A 24,275-nucleotide genomic window follows, 5' to 3' on the forward strand; every position below is an offset into this window, starting at 1 on the left:
GTCAGAGAAGGTATCTGTATTCTCATGTTTTAGTAATCTTTTATAAATGATTAAAAGTGGTATTTCTTTTGAATGAAAGGATAAATATATTTATATCCAAGTACATTCTCTGCGAATTGCCTTATGTTTTTGTATATTCAAAAGGAGGTGGAAATAAAGCTACTTTTCAATTTCTCACGTTACGTAAAGTATCAGTTAAGTGGCAGCCCCATCTGCTTGCGGATACATATGTTGACAAATCAATTTGTTTGTTAATCCGAATGACAGACTGCCTTTCTAAGACCTTCTCAACAGGCATTCTTATCTGGTTAAGACACTTCTAGAATATGTCTTAGTTATCGTGAATTTACTATGGTGACAAATCTTAAACATCAATACATTAAATATATGGTAACTACAGTACTTTTTCTTTTTGCTTTTTTTTTGTGTTGCCATTAGTAAAATTGACAATGGAACAGGTGAAAAGTTAATAATTGTGTTCAAAATGCTTGCTTTGAATCATTTACATAGGCAACTCATCTTCCTTTTCTCTAATCTGGAAGTTAAATTAAGGTAGGTCTATCTTCGAAATTATCCCACAAATTAAATTCCATGGAGTCGTTCAAATCACTCAGCAAGGAGCCAAAAGCATATTATTAAGACAAAACGTTAGAAAGCTTTGACACTATGTTACCAAATTATGTCTGAAAATAATGTTTCAGATGAGTGTCCAAACATTATTTAATGGAAGTAGCATTTTGGCAAATCTTTTCTCCGTTAGGAAGAAAATTATATTCACCTGTAGAAATAATATGCGTGTAATAGTAGTTAAATATATATATAGTTTTCATTTATTTCAGCTGAAATATCATAAAAATCAAAGATCTCTTAATACACCTAATATTGAAGTTTTATCTCACTGATTATTATTTAGAACAAGGCATTATAAATTTTCTTGATAAATTGTCTTAAGTCCTTTCATAGTTTTTGCCTTAGACAATTGGATTGGATTTGTTTACAAAATGGGAATTAGATATAGGCCTTTCGGATTTTGCCAAGGACCTGAGACTTGAATTCCAATGCCTATTTTTCTACACTACTTTTCAGTTGTAATGTGTAATCAAAAGAAAGTAATTAAACAATTTGTTTAACTTAAAAATTGAAAATAATAAACAAAAATCTTTGTAAGATTGCATTCATCATTTTCTTTGTCCGATTATCCCTATAAAATTGTCTCTGATAAGGTGTGTGGTCATCTCACTTTATCATTTCATACTGCTTTATCATTTCATTGCAATGCACTAGATAACACAGATTAGTTAAAATACTTATGTCAAGAATAATTAGGATTTTAAATGTTATTGATTTGTGACATCTAACACCTGGTATAAGTTCAATGTCCTTTTACTATTATCAGTCATTGTTGTAAGGCAACAAAAACGTCAGATATTATCTTTTAAAGAACTGATCATAAACCTCATGAAGTTTTTCTGGTCAGTGGAAGCACAATTGAGAAACAACATGTTTTTGAATTAAGGGTAAAGGGCACAAGTTTCTCTTTTCATAAAACCCTACAATGAAATTCTGGAACAAAAAAAAAAAAATCCCTCCTTTCAAAATTTTTTCCAAAGTGGCATTAATTAAATATTAATTATTGATACAAGTTAAAACAGAAAATTCCTAGTTTCCATTAAAATTATTTAGAACTTATGGCAGGGAAAGAAGCCAATTAGACAGGTAGGCCTGTGTCATGTTTAGGGCATAAGTAATCGGGCAGGATGCCGGGGGGATTAGAATTAGACCTCTCTATCACACATCAACCTCTGGGAATCTGATTTCTTTTCCTTCTTGGAAACAGACATGATAATTGATAGCTGTGTTAATTAATATGTTGAACAGCAGGAATTTATAATCCACAGTTTTAGGGTGAATTTGGAATAAAAATAATGTGAAATAATTAATTACAAAGTTATCGCAACCTAACAGTCAAATCTATGCCTATATCTCTCTCTCACAAATGTTCACAGAATTTTAAAGAAGCTAAATTGCTCAAAAATCCCTTCCTATTCATTTCTGTTATCTCCCTATCATCTTTTTCCATGGGCCTTGGATTTCTACTAGGAAGGAGAACTGAACATGATGGTGTTGCCTGTCACACCAACTCGCCAAGTGGTAGGGGTCCAGTTCATATCTTGGGAGCACGTCCATTCTCCATGTCTTGGGCCAACTGGCATTCCCTTATTACTAAACAGTGAACTCAGAGTAATTCAAAATGTTAGAGGGACTTTGCCTAACAATTGCAATCAATGTAACCTGGCTTATTGTACCCTCAATGAATCCCCAACAATAAAAAAAAAAAAAAGTTATAATCCTTCCAAAATTACAATAATCTGAAGGTATCTCAGGCATTAATCTTAGAACATCAAAGAAAACAGCTATATGGTAGGTTAGTGGACCTGACCTGATAAACCTGATTTTTTTAAATAGATGTTCAGTTACTGCTTTATATGCAAAGATCACATTGTTTCTTACCAGTTCAGTGCTTGCTTCTCCTTACTAGAAAAAATGTAATAAGAATCTTCAAAAATAAACTGAATATTTAATGTTAGATATATACAGATTAAAATATTACATTCTACTATTAATAACGATAATTTATTTTAAATTTTAAAATATATTTTCTTTCTTGTCTCTGTATTCCACATTTTATGGCTAAGTTGCAGTTGGAAAAGTAACACTTTGTTTATCTCACTTGGAACTTTCTAGCACTGAAGTTCAAAATATATGCTTTTGATAACTAAATCTTTTAATTATTCTGACAATTTCAGTGTGTTATATCATAGTAATAATTTAAACAAAACTTTATTATATTCAATCTATTAAGTAAGATCATATAAATTTTCATATGTGATGAGAACTTCTGAGATCATAATACAATTCCCGTATTTTCTAGATAAGAAGATTGAAAATCAGGGCATTAAATAACTGCCCTAATTCCTAGTTTGTTAGTCATTGCCCAAATTAAAATCAAGTTTTCTGACACTTACATGTTTTTATAGTTCATTAAAAGAAAATAATGAATTAAGCTATATCATTATGTTTTATACATTTGATATTTCTAAGATAATATATATAAAAATTTATGTTTCATATAATTAAATATAGGCAGAGAAATGTTTTACAGAGAATAAAGTTATTTTGGGGTTTGACCAAAAATACATAGCAGAAATCATACAGACAATAATGAGAAAAGGTTAAAGTTTGTTGGATTTTTAAATTTGTGGATAATGGAATCCAATTAAGAATTATAAACACTCTGCAATATATGTGATGATCAACTAATAAATTAATTCACTTCAAATTTTTATTTATTCATTTATTTATTTATTTTAGAGATAGAGTCTCACTTTGTCCGCCCCTGGTAGAGTGCCGTGGCGTCAGGGATTATAGCACCCTCACACTCTTGGGCTCCAGCAATCCTCTTGCCCCACCTCCTGAATAGCTGGGATTAAAGTTGCCTACCACAACACCTGGCTATTTTTAGAGACAAGCTCTCACTCTTGCTCAGGCTGGTCTTGAACTCCTGATCTCAAGCAATCCACCTGCCTCAGCCTCCCAGAGTTCTAGGATAACAGGCGTGAGCCACCACTCCCAGCTTCAGTTTGAATTTTAAAATAGCTTTGAAAACCATTTAAATTTCTGTTAACATTTTCTGACTTTTCATAGATGAAGAGCTTTTCTCTGGAATGTATATAGATTTCATGGGGACAGATGCTGCTATTTTCAGAAGTTTAACCAAGAGGAATGCAGTTAGAACTGATCAACACAATTCCAAATGGCTAAGTGGTAAGAAAATATTTTATGCATTTTTGGTATCACGCTTTAAGCTAACTTAATTCCATAATGATAACTAGGGAAAAATTGTTAAAAATCAAAATATCAGGTCATGACATCAGTAAAGTAATTCTGTACTCTATGATTTAAAATGTTTGACATACATAATCAAAGTAGCCCATAGTCCATATTCTAGTTTTTTATTCCATTAAACATTCTTTATTTGTTGTCTGAGTATGAATAAATAAAAGTGACAGTGACATTCATCACGATGCCAGTACTCAAGCATCTTTGCCAATTGTTAAATCGTAACATAATACAATTAAATGTTTTTTTAATTTCATTTAATCTACTCATATATTTTAATAATGTCAAATTTAAAAACTATCCTAAATACATGACATTTCAATAAAATGAATAGGTTTTATTCAGGAAATCTTCCTTTTTGTTTTATACTTAGATTCTAAAATTACAGGACTAGTATATATTATTTTTTAATAATTTTCCAATAGTTAAAAGAATTTAGATATATGATAACTTTATGATTATTGGTGTTCAACACTTTCTAATTCTTTGTACCATATGTAATTTACTTCAAAAAAAGATGCTCATTTGATTTTACCGTATGATTCTCATCAGTGACTATTGTTCAGAGAAGGAAGAAACCACCAACATCATTGTCATGTCACCCTGGAGAAAATTTCTAACTGACCCTGAATTTGGCAATTTACTTAACGTTGCCTGGTGAGGCATGAATCAGGACAGTTAAGCCTCCTATTTCACTGATAGGCCAGCACGAGAAAGCATTGATTGTTCATTTACTTCAAATAATTCCTCTGGTACATCTGGAAATTGAGTATTCTAAAAGTTGTTTTGTTCTTAAAGTAAGGAAACCTTGTATGTCTTCAAATGACTAAATCATTTTTCCTTGGAAAGTTTCCCCTTCATTTCATATGCTTAGAAAAAAATGTTTTTTAGATCTTGGACTTCCAACTCCTCACTCTGCCTCAATGAATTTGAGTTTATATACACTAGAGTGAAAACCACACTTCGAAAAACAAGCATTTTATTCAATAAGTCAACCATCAGATTCCATGGGAAATAGCTGGTAGAGAAGTTTTTCCAATCTTTTTATTTTTTATTTATCTATTTATTTATTAAATCATAGCTGTATACATTGATATGATCATGGGGCATCATTCACTCGCTTCATAGACCATTTGACACATTTTTATCACAATGGTTAACATAGCCTTCCTGGCATTATCTCAGTTACTGTGCCAAGGCATTTACATTCTACATTTACCAAGTTTCGCAAATACCCCTGTAAGATGCACCGCAGGTATAATCCCACCAATCCCCTTCCCTTTACCCACCAACCCATGGATGTGGAGAAAAGGGAACACTTCTGCACTGCTGGTGGGAATGCAAATTAATACATTCCTTTTGGAAAGATATATGGACAATACTCAGAGATCTAAAAATAGATATGCCATTCAATCCTGTAATTCCTCTGCTGGGCATATACCCAGAAGACCAAAAATCACAACATAACAAAGATACTTGTACCAGAGTATTTATTGCAGCCCAATTCATAATTGCTAAGTCATGGAAAAAACCCAAGTGCCCATCAATACACGAATGGATTAATAAATTGTGGTATATGTACACCCTGGAATATTACGCAGCCTTAAAGAAAGATGGAGACCTTACCTCTTTCATGTTTACATGGATGGAGCTGGAACACCTTCTTCTTAGTAAAGTATCTCAAGAATGGAAGAAAAAGTACCCAATGTACTCAGCCCTACTATGAAACTAATTTGGGGCTTTCACATGAAAGCTATAACCCAGTTACAACCAATCTTTTAAAACTCAAAGAATTTTTGCATTTGCTGAACTTCTAGGATGTATTGCAGACAAAGAAAACTAGTTTAAGATATCGTATGTAATATAGCTATACCTTGTGGTACTTGACATTACCACTGTGGCATGTTGAGTGAATACAATTACTGCTTTTAGAAATTTTGCCTTTGAGCATTGAATTGTTCTTTCATACCAGAGATGGGGAAACATGTGCCTGTGGACTGCCTGGATGAACAGTAGACAGATTTTCATCATGAGTATATAGAGTCTTCATATTTTTTTTCCAGAACCTATGTTTGTAGATGCACATGTCATCCCAGATGGTACGGATCCTAATGATGCTAAGGTATACTTCTTCTTCAAAGAAAAGCTGACTGATAATAACAGGAGCACGAAACAGATTCATTCCATGATTGCCAGAGTATGTCCTGTAAGTATTAACACTGTTCAATAATGAAGAAAACTAAGAAATTTGATTCTTATGGAAATCGTTTTTCCAATAGTCCCAGGTTTTATTACCTACTACCACAAATAAATAAAGTATTGAGGGGAGACCTTTAATACAATGTTCATTTATCAATTAAAGCATCAGTCATATGAGATAAGCATATCCAATTTCAATAAAAATCTTAATTCAAGGAATATTTTGATTAATTTTTAAACAGTCTTAACTAATTTTTGCATATTCATTTAACATATTGGTATTTATTAAGATTTTTAAAGATATGTTTATAAATAGTAAAAATTAGGAAATGCTTTAACAAAATGTAATTCTAAGTGGTAACCAAAATGTTCTTGTGTATGAAAAGTTAACATATACAGCAACACAAGAGAATTTCTGATGTCTTTTCAAATTATTTGATCTTAAAATAAGGCTCAAATGAAAGCTTAAGAGACTTGTCCTGACTTATTTATGATTAGCATCCTTTAAGAAAATGTATTTATTTCTTAAGGTGCTTAGCATTTAAAATGTTTATCTTTAAATATTACAATATTGTATTAATTGTGGAGCCCCAGCTGTTTCTCTGACAAAGAAAGACAAAAAGTAGCAAAGCCCAGGGAAGAAAAAAAGGCCTCTACAGCCAGAGAAAAAATAATGTCATCAAGAGAGACTATTTATGAATGATCTAAATTACATTTCTCCTGGCCTGGCAAGAGAAATATATATATATAAAATAAACCATGCAATTAGAAATACTGAGAATTAAATGGCAATGAAAAGAAATGGAGGAGAGAAAATAGAACTATTGGGGACCATTTAGTAAAAATATTTCTACTTTCCTGACCACAGCAGAATCTGCAACGTTAAATATATATTATGATTTATGAGATGATGAGTTACCAAGGAAAGACAAATTAATGTCTTTATTCTCAATAACATTTTATAAAAATGTCCATTATATATTATTAAAATTAGAAAGAATAGGGCACATAATTTCCAAATAAGTTCATTGATGGCTAGTCAATATCATATTATAAAACAATAATACTATAACTATTGTATAAATACCATAGGTATGGAACATTTCTCTTTGACTATTGATATGCACATATGATTAACACATTCTTCAGATTTTAAAACATGTGCAAGCAGTAAGAGCCCAAGCTTAATTTATAATAGACTTCTAGACATATTTAAGCAATCTGAATTATGTTTACAAAATGGTTTCAGAATGACACTGGTGGACTGCGTAGCCTTGTCAACAAGTGGACTACCTTCTTAAAAGCAAGGCTGGTGTGCTCTGTAACAGATGAAGATGGTCCTGAAACACACTTTGATGAATTAGGTATGTAGATATGAGATTGAAATATATTTCTGAAAGAGAGACTGTAGGGTTTATGTATTTTAATAAGCTCTTGGGAAAGAATGTGTTCTCCATACACATTTTTAGCATAAATCATGTGCCAATTTGAATTGATTATCTAGATACTGCTCATGATTATCTTCAAGTATTTTTTAAAATCTGTTTCGCACCTGATTACACTCCTGAAACATTTAGTTCATTGAAGTGATCATGATATGTAAATGTGGGGAGTGCTTATGTAATTTATATGTAGGTAATGACATTTGTGCTTTCTTACATATGCTTACAGTATTTGAATGACTAATGTTCTGATCGAGATCTGTTTGTATGAGAATACAGCTATATAGTTTTAGTATTACAGTTAATGGATAGGATAGAGTTAGAATAGAAAAGTGTCAGAGTAGAAATTTGGAGATTCTTGCTTCTTAGTTCTGCTTGGTGGCCTTGAGACCAAGTATTCTCAGCATGACAAGAGGAGGCTTGTGCTTTCCAAGTCCAATAAGGACTAATGAACTGATTTTCCAGACATGCCAAGAGATTCTGAAATTCAGATAGCAGACAGTTTCAGAACTCCAGCACGACTCAACCCAAATAAGACATCCCCCAGACACATCATAATCAATTTCACTAAAGTTAATAAGAAAGAGAAAATTCTGAAAGCAGCCAGACGAAAGTAAACCATCACCTACAAGGGCAAGAATATTAGAATAACTGCAGATCTCTCTGCTGAAAACTTTCAAGCTAGAAGAGGATGGTCATCAACTTTTAAACTTCTAAACAAAATAACTTTTAACCCAGGATCCTGTACCCAGCTAAACTGAGTTTCATTTATGACAGAGAAATTAAATACTTCAATGACATTCACATGTTGAAGAAATTTGCCATAAGTAAACCAGCTCTCCAGGATATTCTCAGACCTATCCTCAATAAAGACCAGCGTAATCCTCCACCACAAAAGTAAACCCACCCAGAAAATTTTTATCAAATTCCAACTTCCACAGTTGCAAAAGGATTAAAAATGTCCACCAGACTCGCGAAAGGCTTAGCAATATTCTCAATTTATGTGAATGGTTTAAATTGTCCTCTAAAGAGGCTCTGGTTGGTTGACTGGATACAAAAACTCAAGCCGGATATCTGCTGCATACAAGAATCACATCTTACATTAAAAGACAAATATAGACTCAAGGTGAAGGGATGGTCATCTATACTCCAGGCAAATGGAAAGCAGAAAAAAGCAGGTGTTGCAATCCTATTCACAGACACAATAGGCTTTAAACCAACTGAAATAAGGAAGGATAAGGATGGACACTTCATATTTGTTAAAGGTAATACTCAATGTGATGAGATTTCAATTATTAATATTTATGCACCCAACCAGAACATACCTCAATTTATAAGAGAAACTCTAACAGACATGAGCCACTTGATTTCCTCCAGTTCCATAGTAGTTGGAGATTGTAACACCCCTTTAGCAGCGCTGGATAGATCCTCCAAAAAGAAGCTAAGCAAAGAAATTTTAGATTTAAACTTAACCATTCAACATCTGGACTTAACAGACATCTGCAAACATTTCATCCCAACAAAACTGAATACACATTCTTCTCATCAGTCCATTGAACATACTCCAAAGTCGACCACATCTTAGGCCACAACTCTAACTTCAGCAAATTTAAAAAAATAGAAATTATTCCTTGCATCTTCTCAGACCATCATGGAATAAAAGTTGAACTCAGTAACAATAGGAACCTGCATATCCATACAAAAACATGGAAGCTAAACAACCTTATGCTGAAGGAGAGATGGGTTATAGACAAGATTAAGAAGGAAATCACCAAATTTTTGGAACAAAACAACAATCAAGACACGAATTACCAGAACCTCTGGGATACTGCAAAGGCAGTGCTAAGAGGGAAACTTATAGCACTGCAAGCCTTCCTCAAGAAAACGGAAAGAAAGGAAGTTAAAACCTAATGGACATCTCAATCAACTGGAGAAGGAAGAACACTCCAACCCCAAACCCAGCAGAAGAAAAGAAATAACCAAAATCAGAGCAGAATTAAATGAAATTGAAAACAAAAGAATTATACAATGGATCAATAAATCCAAAAGTTGTTTTTTTGAAAAGATCAATAAAATAGATAAACCTTTGGCCAACCTAACCAGGAAAAAAAGAGTAAAATCTCTAATTTCATCAGTCAGAAATGGTAACGATGAAATAACAACAGATGCCTCAGAAATTCAAAAAATCCTTAGCGAATACTACAAGAAACTCTACTCTCAGAAATATGAAAATCTGAAAGAAATCGACCAATACCTGGAAGTACGCCACCTACCAAGACTTAGCCAGAACAAAGTGGAAATTTTGAACAGGCCCATATCAAGTTCTAAAATAGCATCAACTATACAGAATCTCCCTAAAAAGAAAAGCCCAGGACCAGATGGCTTTACGTCAGAATTCTACCAAACCTTTAAAGAAGAACTAGTACCTATTACGAAACCTCTTCGCAAAATATAGAAAAAAAGGAATATTACCTAATACATTCTATGAAGCAAACATCACCTTGATCCCTAACCCAGGGAAAGACCCAACAAGAAAAGAAAATTATAGACCAATATCACTAATGAATATTGATGCTAAAATACTCAATAAGATCCTAACAAACAGAATCCAACAACACATCTAAAAAGTTATACACCACGACCAAGTGGGATTTATCCCAGGGTCTCAAGGCTGGTTCAATATATGTAAATCTATAAATGTAATTCAGCACATAAACAAACTAAAACATAAGGACCATATGATTCTTTGAATTGATGCAGAAAAAGCTTTTGATAATATCCAGCATCCCTTCATGATCAGAATACTTAAGAAAATTGGTATAGAAGGGACATTTCCTAAACTAATAGAGGCCATCTACAGCAAACCCACAGCCAATATTGTATTGAATGGAGTTAAACTGAAATCATTTCTACTTAGATCAGGAACCAGGCAAGGTTGCCCATTGTCTCCATTGCTCTTTAACATTGTAATGGAAGTTTTAGCCATTGCAATTAGGGAAAAAAAGGTGATCAAGGGTATCCACATAGGGTCAGAAGAGATCAAACTTTCACTCTTCACAGATGATATGATTGTATATCTGGAAAACACTAAGGATTCTACTACAAAACTTTTAGAAGTGATTAAGGAATACAGCAATGTCTCAGGCTACCAAATCAACACCCATAAATCTGTAGCCTTTACATATACCAACAATTACCAAGCCGAAAAAAATAGTCAAGACTCTATTCCTTTCATAGTAGTGCCAAAGAAGATGAAATATTTGGGAGTATACCTAACAAAGTACGTGAAAGATCTCTACAAAGAGAACTATGAAACTTTAAGAAAAGAAATAGCTGAAGATGTTAACAAATGGAAAAGCATACGATGCTCATGGCTGGGAAGAATCAACATTGTTAAAATATCTATACTACCCAAAGCAATATATAATTTTAATGCAATTCCTATAAAAGCTCCATTGTCATATTTTAAACATCTTGTAAAAATAATACTTTGTTTTATATGGAATCAGAAACAACCTGGAATAGCCAAAACATTACTCAACAATAAAAACACAGCAGGAGGGAATCACGCTACCAGACCTGAGACTGTACTATAAATCAATAGTGATCAAAACAGCATGGTATTGGCCCAAAAACAGATAAGTAGATGTCTGGAACAGAATAGAGAACCAAGAGATGAATCCAGCTACTTACTGTTATTTGATCTTTGAAAAGCCAATTAAAAACATTCAGTGTGGAAAAGATTCCCTATTTAACAAATGGTGCTGGGTGAACTGGCTGGCAACCTGTAGAAGATTGAAACTGGACCCACACCTTTCACCATTAACTAAGATAGACTCTCACTGGATAAAAGATTTAAACTCAAGACATGAAACTATAAAAATATTTGAAGAAAGTGCAGGGAAAACTCTTGAAGGAATTGGCCTGGGTGAATATTTTATGAGGAGGACGCCCCAGGACTCCCCAATTCAATACTCCCAATTGAAGCAGTATCAAAAATACACTACTGGGACCTGATCAAACTAAAAAGCTTCTGCACAGCCAAGAACATAGTAAGTAAAACAATCAGACAGCCCTCAGAATGGGAGAAAAAATTTGCAGGTTATACCTCTGATAAAGTTCTAATGACCAGAATCCACAGAGAACTCAAACGTATTAGCAAGAAAAGAACACGTGACCCCATCTCAGGGTGGGCAAGGAACTTAAAGAGAAACTTCTCTAAAGAAGACAGACACACGATCTACAAACACATGAAAAAAAGCTCATCATCCTTAATCATCAGAGAAATGCAAATCAAAACTACTTTGAGATATCACCTAACCCCAGTAAGAGTAGCCCCCGTAACACAATCCGAAAACCAGAGATGTTGGTGTGGATGTGGACTAAAGGGCACACTTCTACACTGCTGGTAGGAATGCACATTAATACGTTCCTTCTGGAAGGATGTTTGGAGAATACTTAGAGACCTAAAAATAGACCTGCCATTCGATCCTATAACTCCTTTACTAGGTTTATACCCAGAAGACCAAAAGTCACAATATAACAAAGACATCTGTACCAGAATGTTTATTGCAGCCCAATTCATAATCTCTAAGTCTTGGAAGAAACCCAAGTGCCCATAGACCCACGAATGGACTTGCACGTTGTGGTACATGTATACCATGGAATATTATGCAGCCTTAAAGAAAGATGGGGACTTTACCTCTTTCATGTTTACATGAATGGAGCTGGAACATATTCTTCTTAGCAAAGTATCTCAGGAATGGAAGAAAAAGTATCCAATACCTCAGCCCTACTATGAAGCTAAATTATAGCTTTCACATGAAGGCTATAACCCAACTATAGCACAAGACTATGAGGAAAGGGGCAAGGAAGAGGAAGGGAGAGGGGAGGTTAGGGTGGAGGAAGGGTAATGGGTGGGGCCACACCTACGGTGCATCTTAGAATGGATACAGGCAAAACTTACTAAAGGCAGAATACAAATGTCTACATACAATAATTAAGAAAATGCCATGAAGGCTACATTGAACAGTTTGATGAGACTATTTCAGATTGTATATGAAACCAGCACATTGTACCACTTGTTTGCACTAATGTACACAGCTATGATTTAACAATAAAAAAGGATAAAATAAAAAAAAATAGTTCCCTTTAATCAGAATAATCTGGTTTACACATATTTACTAAGTGCCATCTATAAAGTATTTTTCTTTGCTTAATATATTAAAATAGAAAATAATGATAATTCTCAGATTTTGAGATAGGTAACGAGGTAAACAATAAAATTGTTTTATGATAAGAAAAAAAATATTGATTTTAACAGCTACCTGAAATAGACATCCATTCTCCTCAAAAGCTATTATGTTGATCATGGAAACCCAACTTTCTATACAAACTTTTCTAGAAAAAATTTCAAAGTATCATTTTGTGGCATAGCCTGACCTAGTCACTCATTATATCCTCCCATATTATTTGCAAGTTTGTTTATGTGTCTGTTTTTCTTGTTCTTTGTGGAGAGCTAGATATTGTCGGCCTTTATTCACATATAGAAAGAGTGGTGGTTATTAAATTATTGCTTAAGAGACCATTTAAACAGATTTTTAATTTAAAATAAATGCATGTTTCTTTTTCTTAGCAAGAATAATATTTTCAAGATTATCACCAAATCCAGATCTTTTTATAAACACAGCAATTGATTATTATAATAGTTGAGATTTACTATCAGAAATCTACTTCCATTTTTGTTATTTATTACTGCATTTTACTTTTGTCTTTGCCTTAGTATACTTAAATATCTTGTTAGAGACACTATTCATTAAATAAAACTAACACTAGCCATTTTGACCATGAGCTAAAAAAATACTTATTTTATATTTTAAAAGTCACTGGGAAAGTTTTTTTTTTCATGGTCCAACATCTAACACCAGGTCAAAAAGAAGTTAAGATTTGTAATATTTTTTAATTAAAAAGTAATATATATCATCAATAAAGGATATTGTAAAAATACAGAAGCATAGAAGCAACTAGAAAATTTCTATGGCTTTGCTACCCTGGGATACACACACTCGGTAATGTCTTTCTTATATCCCGATGCATAGTTTTAAGAGTTACTTAGTTCCAGCCTGTGTAATGTGCCATTGTGTTTCTTCTACAGAACATTATTTTATTAGCATGCTTTCCCTAGGCATATAAAGTCTTCATAAATTTCATTAGAGTCTGTGTAATATTTTATTTAATTTACTTCACCATATTTCTATCATTTAGTTGTTTCCAAATTACAATGTTACAATAATGTTTTTCTGAAGAGTGTTTTTCATAGTTGAAATTGTATACTTGGTATAAATTTTTTAAAAATATACAATTAATATTTAAAAAGTTGAAAAAATGACCTTTCTTTTTATAGAGGATGTGTTTCTTCTGGAAACTGATAATCCAAGAACAACACTAGTGTATGGCATTTTTACAACATCAAGGTAATTATTAAACCATTGTATTTTATGAGTGGCACAGTAAGTTTTACTGAGAGATAATAATTATTATAAAAGCCTTTTCTCTTCAACTTTTAATTGTACATAGTATTTCGGAATGTAGCCCTCTCCTTTTATTTACTTTTTCCTGTTACCAAATATATTTGAATTCATCTAATGCTTTCTAAATAGTTTTGTCTAGAGAATTATTGATAATCATTTCATGCTATTTTTCTCAAAGAAACAAAAATATAAATCGTAATGCAGGAATAATGTATATTAAATATTATGGTTTAAGAAAACAATTTGAGCATTCATTAGCAAATAAAACTTGGAGCATTTTGTTGTTGTTGCTGTTTTGGGAGGCGATAGATACGTTTATTATCTCGATTGTAATGGTAGTAACCAAAGTGTATACATATGTCCAAACTCACCATATTGTATACATTAATTAATTATATACAGTGTTTTGTATACCAGTTATACCTTAGTAAAGCTGGAAAAATTAGGCCCTTCAATCAATTTTCTTTTCTTTTTTACTTTTGGAGCAATCTAAAGTCATGGCCCTTTAGAAACTGAACAAAACACTGAAATACCTACAACAGTTTTCATGTTCTAGGTGTCAGTATTTCATATACTTGAAAATAGGTTTAAAGTTTTTTAGTTTATCCGGGATGCCCCAACTTAATTCGTATGTTTCAAGATAATTCATAGTTTTCTCACCCCTTCCTGTACATGTTTACGTTTATTAACTTTTATTAGAAATGGCAGAGGGAGGGTGATTGGTGGGATTACACCTGTGGTGCATCTTACAAGGGTACATGTGAAATTTAGTAAGTGTAGAGTATAAATGTCTTAACACAATAACTAAGAAAATGCCAGGAAGGCTATGTTAATCAGTGTGATGAAAATGTGTCAAACTGTTTATAAAACCAGTGTATGGTGCCCTATGATCGCATTAATGTACACAGCTATGATTTAATAGTTAAAAAAAAATTTAAAAAAGGAATGGTACTTAGAATACAGTATAATATTCCTGCTATGACTTGGTCAGTGCAGAATGTAATAGGTCCTTTTAAACAATTACAAAGCAAAAATCTAAACGTTTTAGCATTCTTAAAAAAATTTTTAAAAATTAAAAGTTTTAGCGTTCTATTCTACCTGGGAAAAGCATGCGATAATTATAAACTTCAATGAGGTATTCAAAGGAAAAGAAAATTACAGAGATATCGATTTTAAGTAATGTTTACGTTTGCCTTACAAGATATCTAAAAACATGTCTTTAAGGAGGTATTTTGCTCCTGTTGTAATAAAGAAGTGGTCTTGATTTAACTCAAAGAATTGAGGAAAAAAAAAAAACAAGTTCTTAAGAAAATATTGATTTCAGTAAAATTATTTCTGTTTCTCTTTTTCCCAACACCAGTAACTTTAATATTAAAAAATTCAAAATTATTTCAGACTTATTGCTCATGATTAAAAATGCATTTTGTTTATTTCCATGGAAATGCATTATCTTTTCCATTAGGTATCAACATGAGGTTAATATAAACAATGACCACTTAGACTTCTTCAAATATTACTTCTTCTTCTCCTCCTCCATAGGAGAACATTATCACATTAAAACAATTATACTGCAAAAAGATATGGTGTTCTAGTATTAATGGGCGTTATTGCTCTGGGTTAACTTATAATAGGTTGAATTAATAGTGATTTAAAATTCAAATGCACATGCATATGTTAATAAAATACACCTTTTTGTGTATTTTCTAACTTTTTTGACATCCTATTTTTTGAAAACATTGGAAAGAACTTTTCTATACTTTTTTATTGTCTATTGCCTCCATAGATGAAATGAATGTTTTAAGACGTTACGTATCAAAGTCTTGTTTTACAGCAGCAGAACTTTTTCAACTTTACACATGTGTACCATAACATTTAACTTTTCCACAATTAATTACACCAACTTTTTTTATAACCTATTTTTAGAATTGTGATTAAATTTTAAAAATTAAAAATAGACTCTTTTTTATTTTCTTTTTCAGCTCAGTTTTTAAAGGATCGGCTGTGTGTGTGTATCACCTCTCTGACATACAGACTGTGTTTAATGGGCCTTTTGCTCACAAAGAAGGCCCCAATCATCAGCTGATTTCTTATCAGGGTAGAATTCCCTATCCTCGTCCTGGAACTGTAAGTATCCAGGGAAGATTTTTTGTTATCATGCCCTTCTGGAAAAAAAAAAAAATAATAATAATTTTGGGGCGACGCCTGTGGCTCAGTGGGTAGGGTGCCGGCCCCATATACCGAGGGTGGTGGGTTCAAACCCGGCTCTGGCTAAACTACACCAAAGAAATAGCCAGGCCTTGTGGCGGGCATCTGTAGTCCCAGCTATTAGGGAGGCTGCGGCAAGAGAATTGCCTAAGCCCAGGAGTTGGAAGTTGCTCTGAGCTGTGTGATGCAGCGGCACTCTACCAAGGGTGATAAAGTGAGACTCTGTTTCTACAAAAAATAAAAATAAGTAACAATAATTTGACAAGAAATGAGTCAAATTATATTATTGATATATGAAGAAATGAGTCAAATTACATTATTAATTACATTATGATTAATTATAATTATCGTTATATTATTATATTGGCAATTGTTAAACAGAACCATGGACCTACTGGTAGGCTCATTGTAATTGTTCAGCTCATAAGTTCCTAGATTTAGGATTTTACTAATTCAAGTATAAGGGGCAGATACCAAAAATATATATACACATTTTAAGAAAGGAAAAAAATCTGTATTAAAATCATAATACTCAAGTCACATTTGACTTCTGCATTTACATGAGATGCAAGATACAATACACACATGCAGGTAACAAACTTTCTTGGTATAGATTGAGTATTACGATTTTAATACAGTTTTTTTCCTTAAAATGTGTGTACATTTTTTAGCACCCTCTGGATACTCTAGAATGCTCTCTGTATTTCTTCTAAGTACCATAGTTAACAAAAATCTCATTTAGATGCATTGAAAACTAACTTTTCCATTTGAAGATAGAGAATCAGAGTTTTCCTAGGACTTAAATGATAACAATCCTACTACTTGGTTTCCATTCGACCTACAATAATGCTGCCTTCTAGAATGTTGTTTTGTTTCTCTCTGTATCAAATGTCATCAAGTATGCTGATTTAAAGCAGATGTTACACAATTGACAACAAAAAGAAAGTTTCTTATAACTCAGAGCATCATAAAATGGAGTTATCATTATAAAATGGGTGAAGATACAATTTTATAAGTAAAAGACAGCAACTAACACTTGTGCACACAAAGTATTCTTTTTTCTTTTTACTTATATACATTTTTACTAATTGTTGATTCTTTTTATTTTTGTGTTATTAGAGTTTATTTGCACTATGATTTTTTTATCACGTTAAATTACATTGCTGTCAAGCCTTAAAAAATAAGAAGAGTAGTTCGATAACCCTTTAAAAAACGATATACTTATTCAAAATTAAAAGGGCTTGAGTTTGGTTTCTTGGCTAAAAAGCTGAAAGATTCAACATTTCTATGTATTTTGTATACAACAGTTGATCTTTAGCCCCTGAAAATTATGAGAATTACTAGTTCAGAAAAAAATTAATTTTTTAAAAACTTGTAATTAATCATGATTGATAACAAACTCCGGACATAGATTCATAATATCCTTTTAACTTATCTTCTTTGATGTTCACATCTCAGAAGATGAACATCACAGTTACTTGTTTGTGTAACACCTAGAAAAGAACCAGTGGAGTCAGGTATCATAAGATACCTCAGGTTGGGGAGTATTAGATAAGAGGCAGGGATTACATAAGAGAAAAGCAAACAGCAGGTGGGGTGAGCAATTTTTGAATTTCATTTGAAAGTCAGAGGCTCTTCTTCTTCCATTCACTGTATTTCATGTGTTTCACAATGACTCATTGATCATATATTCAAATATAAATCGTATTTTTTTAAATGACTGGGTTTTGATGTTGACCTAGTTATAAATTCATCTGAATATGGAAAATTGAGAGGCAGTTATAATCACCTATGCTTTTATTGATGATTCTTTTGAACAATGTATGTGTGGTACTAGCAGGGGAGCAATTGACTTACAAACCAACCCAACACCATTTTATTCTCCCCACGCCTGAAAAGAGAAATCCCTCAGATAAAGTAGTTAAGCAGGTAAAGAAAGGCATCCTGGTTGAGTCAGGGATTCCTGCAGTGGATTCTGACACCAACTTGTCCTCAGCTCACAAGAGCAGATTCTGCACACTTCTCAATTAAGTGGTGCATATTACAGGGGTATTTGCGAAACTTGGTAAAGGTAGAATGTAAATGTTTTGGCACAGTAACTGAGATAACACCGGAAAGGCTATGTTAACCACTGAGATAAAAATGTGTCAAATGGTTTATGAAGCGAGTGTATGATACCCCATGATCATATCAATGTATACAGTTATGATTTAATAAAAAAAAAAAAAAAGAAATAATGACATTAACCCATTCTGAAGAAATATTCAGTAATTGACCATTGGAACCTAAAAAAAACTTTACGATTTGATTGACAAAAAAAAAAAAAGATTATCACAGGGTTATCTTGAAATCTGCCAGTTGAGATTATTTACCCCGTGGAACTGGCAAATGCTACAAATTGGATATTTTTCCCTGAAAAAGAATGACCTTTGGCCTCACTGCTCATCAGGCTCTTCACCCACATGGCAACATCAAGAGCACCTTAACAAGTGTGTGGGAGTCTGAGAATCACAGTGAGGAAACCACACACATCAAGGAGCAAATTTTCTTTGCAAGATGTGGGAATAGGTAAACCTTTCTAGTAACACAAAATAAAGTAATTCTAAATTCAAAAAGTTTATTTACGGTCCCACTTTTACTGTTTTTTAGCTCTCAAGAATAAGCATTTTTTTTTCTTGTTACAAAGCCAGGGATTAGTGACACACATCTGGATCAGACTCCGTGAAATAAGGGAGTAGTCAGTGTTTGAGGCATGTTTCTATAATGTGGTTTCTGAACATCTGGTGTTGAGACCAGCACGGCATCTTTAAATAAAAAAAAAAGTCAGATGAGCGATCCTTAGGGAGTAATAGAGGCTGGGTGGAGAAGCAACCTCTGAAGCTCCTCTTGGAAAAGCACACTTCCCTGAAGATCTGCTCCTCCACCCTGTACGGAAGAAAACTCTCAAGTCAGCTCTGACTCAGAGTGACCAGTGTCTGTCTCTTCCTGGGACTTCCAGCATTTTCTATCCCACTCTTGTAGCCAGAAGACCCGCAGCCAAGCGACCCAAAGCATTCTCTTTTTTCTAGGGTTAGAATGTTGTTTCCTAAGTCCTCTCAATAAACGAGCAACTTTATTTCCCCATCCAGTGGTATGGTTGCTGGGTCAACCTCATAAATTTACATAAATGACTGTTGCTGAAAAATGACACTGGTAGAAACTTTATATCCTTATTCTAATGTTCCCTGTAAGTGCTTCTTTTCAAGGAGGGCTGATAGCTGTTAGCAAACAGCCCAACCAGCAAGCCCGTGTCAGTAGGAAAAAGCCTGCCAATTGTGTCATAATATTTTTCCATAAGAAATTCAAGTTTATGGAAGAAACAAGACACCTTTGGTATGCTGCAAAGGGCAGCCAAAGACTGCAGACTCTCTATGGCTGAGCTAACATACTACATTATTCTATTGCAACGGGTATAAAGCTTCTGCAGGAGATTGTGTTTGTAAATACTGTATATCCCGTTAAAGCAGAACCTAATAAAAATGTTCAATTTTAATATCTATTTTAACATCTAAGTGTAACAAAACCATCTGCTTCAATCATCCTGCTTTGACCAGGTCTGGTCCCAGCAAGCAAAGGAACACAGGAAAATCATGGTTCACACAGTCAGGGGTGGCAAGGAAAATAGAAGTTTATTGCTAGCACTTTGTGTTGCTTATATATATATCTCCTGGTTGTGCTTATGTTATTTCTATTTTCCTTAGATGTTTGAAAAACATTGAGTTAGGAACGTTTACAAGAAAATTGAATGTACTAGGCACATAGACATAAAAAGTTAATTGCATGTTATCGCACATCATTATACAAAACATGCGAATAAAATGAAATATAAATATTATTGCAGTCTAGAGGAGAGAGATTTTAGTGAGACGGCCTGATGTGGGAAGGTATATAAAAAATGTGAGATTGAGCTGAATGGAGATCGGATGTGGACAGACTGGGCACGGAAGGAAGGTGACTGCAGACGAAGGTTACAGCGCACTCTGCAAGGCACAGATAGAAATTAATAAGCGAGTCCTGGAGGCACTCCATGGACTAGCACGACCAGGAGGGGAGGATCTTTAGAGACAGAGCACATATAAGGAACAGCTGGTATTGAAGTACAAGTCTTTAGCCATATAATTCTTTGTGCTTCAAACAGAGGGCCTTGGTTACCAAGATCTTAAACATCAAATCAGTTTCTTTCCATGTACAAGTTTCATAGACTGATGAGAGAAACCACCCCAGTTCTGCATTGCTGCTGTGCTCTTCCGTTTCTCTATACACCACTCATCTCTCAAGTGTTAGGTCAAGATCCCCTTGACCAGGCCAGTCTCTCTAACTAGTTCTGCATTTCTTTCCTTCTGTCTTTGGCCTCACATCCTACTTCTCCCTTCACTTTAGGCTCTATGATCTAGCAATGTCCCAGAACTACAGTTCCCTAACCGCAAAATTTTATTTCCTCATCTCTAGAGGTCTTCACTGACCCTGACAATCTTAAGTTCTTTACTATTCTAAGTTCATGTAAAAACATACTGGTTCTTAAGTATGTGTAGTAATCAATCTTGGGCTAAGCTCTATTATTTGTCTGATATGTATCTCAAATTATTACTACATGTCTTAATTGTTATTTTGCTTTGAATATGTTTCTCTTTCTTACTAGAATATGTAAGTCTAGAGGACAACAGCAGCTTCTGTGTTCTTATGTCTGACACTGGGCACATCAAAGTGCTTCTTGAATAAAAATATGTCCAAATAAACTAATGCTGAAAACTACAAAGATGGGTGTAAAGACTTCCTAGCATGGCATTCTTACTGTTCCTAGCATTCACCTAACACTTTAGTAATCAAAACACTTAAAATGTCTTTACTCAAAAAAGGAGTGCTTATCACTGCTGGATTAATAGGCAGCTAGCAGAACTGAAGAAAAATAAACACTTAAAGGAGAAATTTAACTGAAATTATTTAATGACTGTTTACATGCTAAAATTAACCTTCTAAAGAATGAGACACCAGCCTCATTATTGGACAGAGCCTTTATTTTATGATAGCAGGTATATGTTGTATTATCTTGAGGTTTCAATACATGTGATTTATTACATTACAAGGTGAGGGAAAAGCTAATCACATGTTGTTAGTACTTGACAACGGTACACTGAGCAAACTCACTAGCACAGATAGAATCTACAAATAGCAATCAATTTTTTTTGTTGCCACCCTTATCGTCACTCATTATATTTCTTATCTGCAAAGTTGATGCCATAAATCAATAGAAAAATTAATTATTATCAAAAGTAATTCTTTGGTAAATTTGGAAAATAAACTTATCTTGGGAGATGCTTGTGTCTAAGTGAGAAATTCATCGTGAATATAAAACAAAAGTCTCAAATGGAAGATGTTTGGAAGCATGTAAGTGATTTTATCTGAGTTGCTTATGTAATAACTTATAGTTTTAGCAACCTTAACACAATTTTTATCATAATTTCAGTTACCTTTAAGTAAAAGTTAGAAATTAGGCACTGATAATTTAAAAAGCTTATCACTCACCAACCTTTTACTAGCTGAAAATTACATGAATTTCCTGGTAATATATGCTAACTTTGGATTTTTCCAGAACTTACAAATGGGAATGCTCACAAATACTTCGGGAGATAAATCAGCTTAGCAAGCTGTAATTAGTGGCGTTCTGTGAAGGTCTGGAACTGTTTAAATCCACTGTGCATTGTTCTTTCCATGTTTTCGTTCCTTGAGCAACATATTTCCCCTTTTCCACTGTGTGTGAAGAGTGAGGGTAGAGAACACCCACAATTCTGTACTACGTGGAAGGGCAGAGCATGTCCATCATCTGGGAACAACCTCAGATTAAATCCGTTGTCCTCATTTTGGCCTTCATTGTGGGCAGTTTATAAACATGTATATTTAAATATAGTGCCTCTTATGAAAAGAAAACCATATGAACCCCAGATGAAAGAAAGTCTAGTTAATGGAATAAAGAATGACAGGCTTCGTTTTATTACTTTTCTCATTTTCTCTCCTCTGTGAAGTCATTTAATTGCTCCTTGTGCCTTTCTATAAAAAGAGAACTGTATTTGCCAGTCCTGTAAGAAGTTCGAGTTATGTTAACTGGTCAAAGTGAGGTGAAAAATTACACTCATAAGGATGTAATCCAAATGAGTGAGACCATGTTTGTCATCTGCTGGGACGTGTTTGCACCCAGCGATCTGCCTGGCAACACTTCTCCAGAGGCACCAGGACTGTTAGGTGGTTGGGCAGAATTTTGCCCAGAGGTTGTCATATTTTGCTTGGTCCCCAAAGTATTTTTTAATTGAGTGAATATTAAAAATTTGGCAGATTTCACTCGCACAAAAGTCCACATTTCTATCTTCTGTTGAAATCTGGCAGCACTGGGAGCAGTTTGCTAGAAATAAGTGTCATCTTATTAATAATTCCTTGGGCGTGTTTGAGGAAGGGATGACTTCTCACTTCGTCCTTGATCCATCCTGCTGTCAGGACTGACACTGTGCCTGTTGCTAGCGCTTAGGTAGCTTGCTTTGTTACTTGCCTTCTACCTCCTATTGCTCTAGAGAGGATCAGTGAAAACTGGAACAGCCATGCTGTGTGTTTCCAGAAAAAGAGAGTATAATGTTTTTGTTTCTGGAAGCAGAGATATTGGTGGGTATGTAATAGGGTTAGGCCAATGATGTGTATGTGTTAAAATATGACACCCGACAGTTGTGCTCATGTAAGAACATTCACATCGTAGTAGTGAAAGAGTGTAACAGCCTACCTCGAAGTTTGGCCTCAGGAGCCCTGTAAACGGAAGCTTTTCCTCAGAAGCCCTTGTTGGGTTCCTTTTCCAGAGCTACTGAAGTGGTCCAGCTGTCCTTTCCTCAGATCTCATTAGTGTTTTCTTTTTGCCGCTTATTTCATATAGCCCTGGCACCAAAATTGTGGGCCAGCTACATCAAATAATTATTCATTCACTACTCTGTATCCAATATCTTCTATTACCAGCTTTGTTATAGGTCTGATGGCAAATCAAGGAAGAAAATAGACCCAATCAACACACAAATTAACATTCGAAAGGGAAAAACAGATGATAATGTTATAAGCAACTGATATATACTGTACTGTCAGGTAGAGAAGGGCTGTGAAGAAAAGTAGCAGAATAAGGAGATCACAGTCAGAGCTGGAGACGGGAAGCTATGTTTTGTGTGTGACACCACCTTCAATAAAGTAACTTTTGAAGTGAGAACTGAGCAAGATTGCAGGTCTGCTGTTGGAGCATCAGCAAGTGCCGGGAGCCTGGATGGAGGGGAGCACACTTGAGGGTCAGGAGCAGCGAGGACTACAGGGAGAGTGGCAGCCTCAGGCCAGGTTATGCAGGAGCACCCAGGCCATTCTAAGCTGTTGGGATTTTATTCCAAGGGTAATGGCCATCACTGGAGTCCTTTATAAAGGCGAATTATCAGATCTAATTTACCACATCTGATCTAAGCCCCAACTTCTGAGATCCCTCTTCGGAGAAGCCTGATCAGCTGGAGTAAAGCTCCTATACTTTAGAGCTCTGGTTAAATTTGATGTTGATAATCTAATTTATTTTAAGACGTTAGTCACGTTAGATTTTGCCCACAAGTTTTGTTTTTTTTTTTCTAGCAATATAGTATCTGGCACAAAATAAAAAATAGAAAATTGATGGAGAAATGTGCAAAGTTATATGTAGTACCATATACAAAATGGCATCAGCTCCTCTTTGGGAGAACAAATAAGAGAAGTGGGCTTAGTCTCATTCAAATCATCAAATTATAAAATAAAAACGAAACAGAGCAAAAAGCATATCATCACGTGATACACACTGCATGTGGATTTTCTATGAGTAGTAATTCTCTAGAAGTGTAAGTAGTAGCTTACATGTATGTATACATATATACATGTATCATGCTGTTTATTTTCTCCTTAGTGGGTAGCAAATACCCTAAACCAA

General features: G+C 34.1%; 1 protein-coding gene across 2 annotated transcripts in view; it reads left to right on the forward strand.

The window, feature by feature from the left end:
* SEMA3C (semaphorin 3C) overlaps positions 1 to 24,275 on the forward strand; it is a 169,478-nt gene that overhangs the window by 97,333 nt on the left and 47,870 nt on the right. For both annotated transcript variants that reach the window (XM_053609705.1, XM_053609706.1), the window contains 5 exons: positions 3,706 to 3,825; positions 5,964 to 6,106; positions 7,349 to 7,463; positions 13,945 to 14,014; positions 16,051 to 16,195. In XM_053609705.1, the coding sequence (XP_053465680.1) occupies positions 3,706 to 3,825; positions 5,964 to 6,106; positions 7,349 to 7,463; positions 13,945 to 14,014; positions 16,051 to 16,195 (593 nt within the window). The remainder of the gene's footprint in view (positions 1 to 3,705; positions 3,826 to 5,963; positions 6,107 to 7,348; positions 7,464 to 13,944; positions 14,015 to 16,050; positions 16,196 to 24,275) is intronic.

This window comes from Nycticebus coucang, chromosome 11, assembly GCF_027406575.1.
Source record: "Nycticebus coucang isolate mNycCou1 chromosome 11, mNycCou1.pri, whole genome shotgun sequence".
In the NCBI taxonomy this organism is placed as follows: Eukaryota; Metazoa; Chordata; class Mammalia; order Primates; family Lorisidae; genus Nycticebus; species Nycticebus coucang.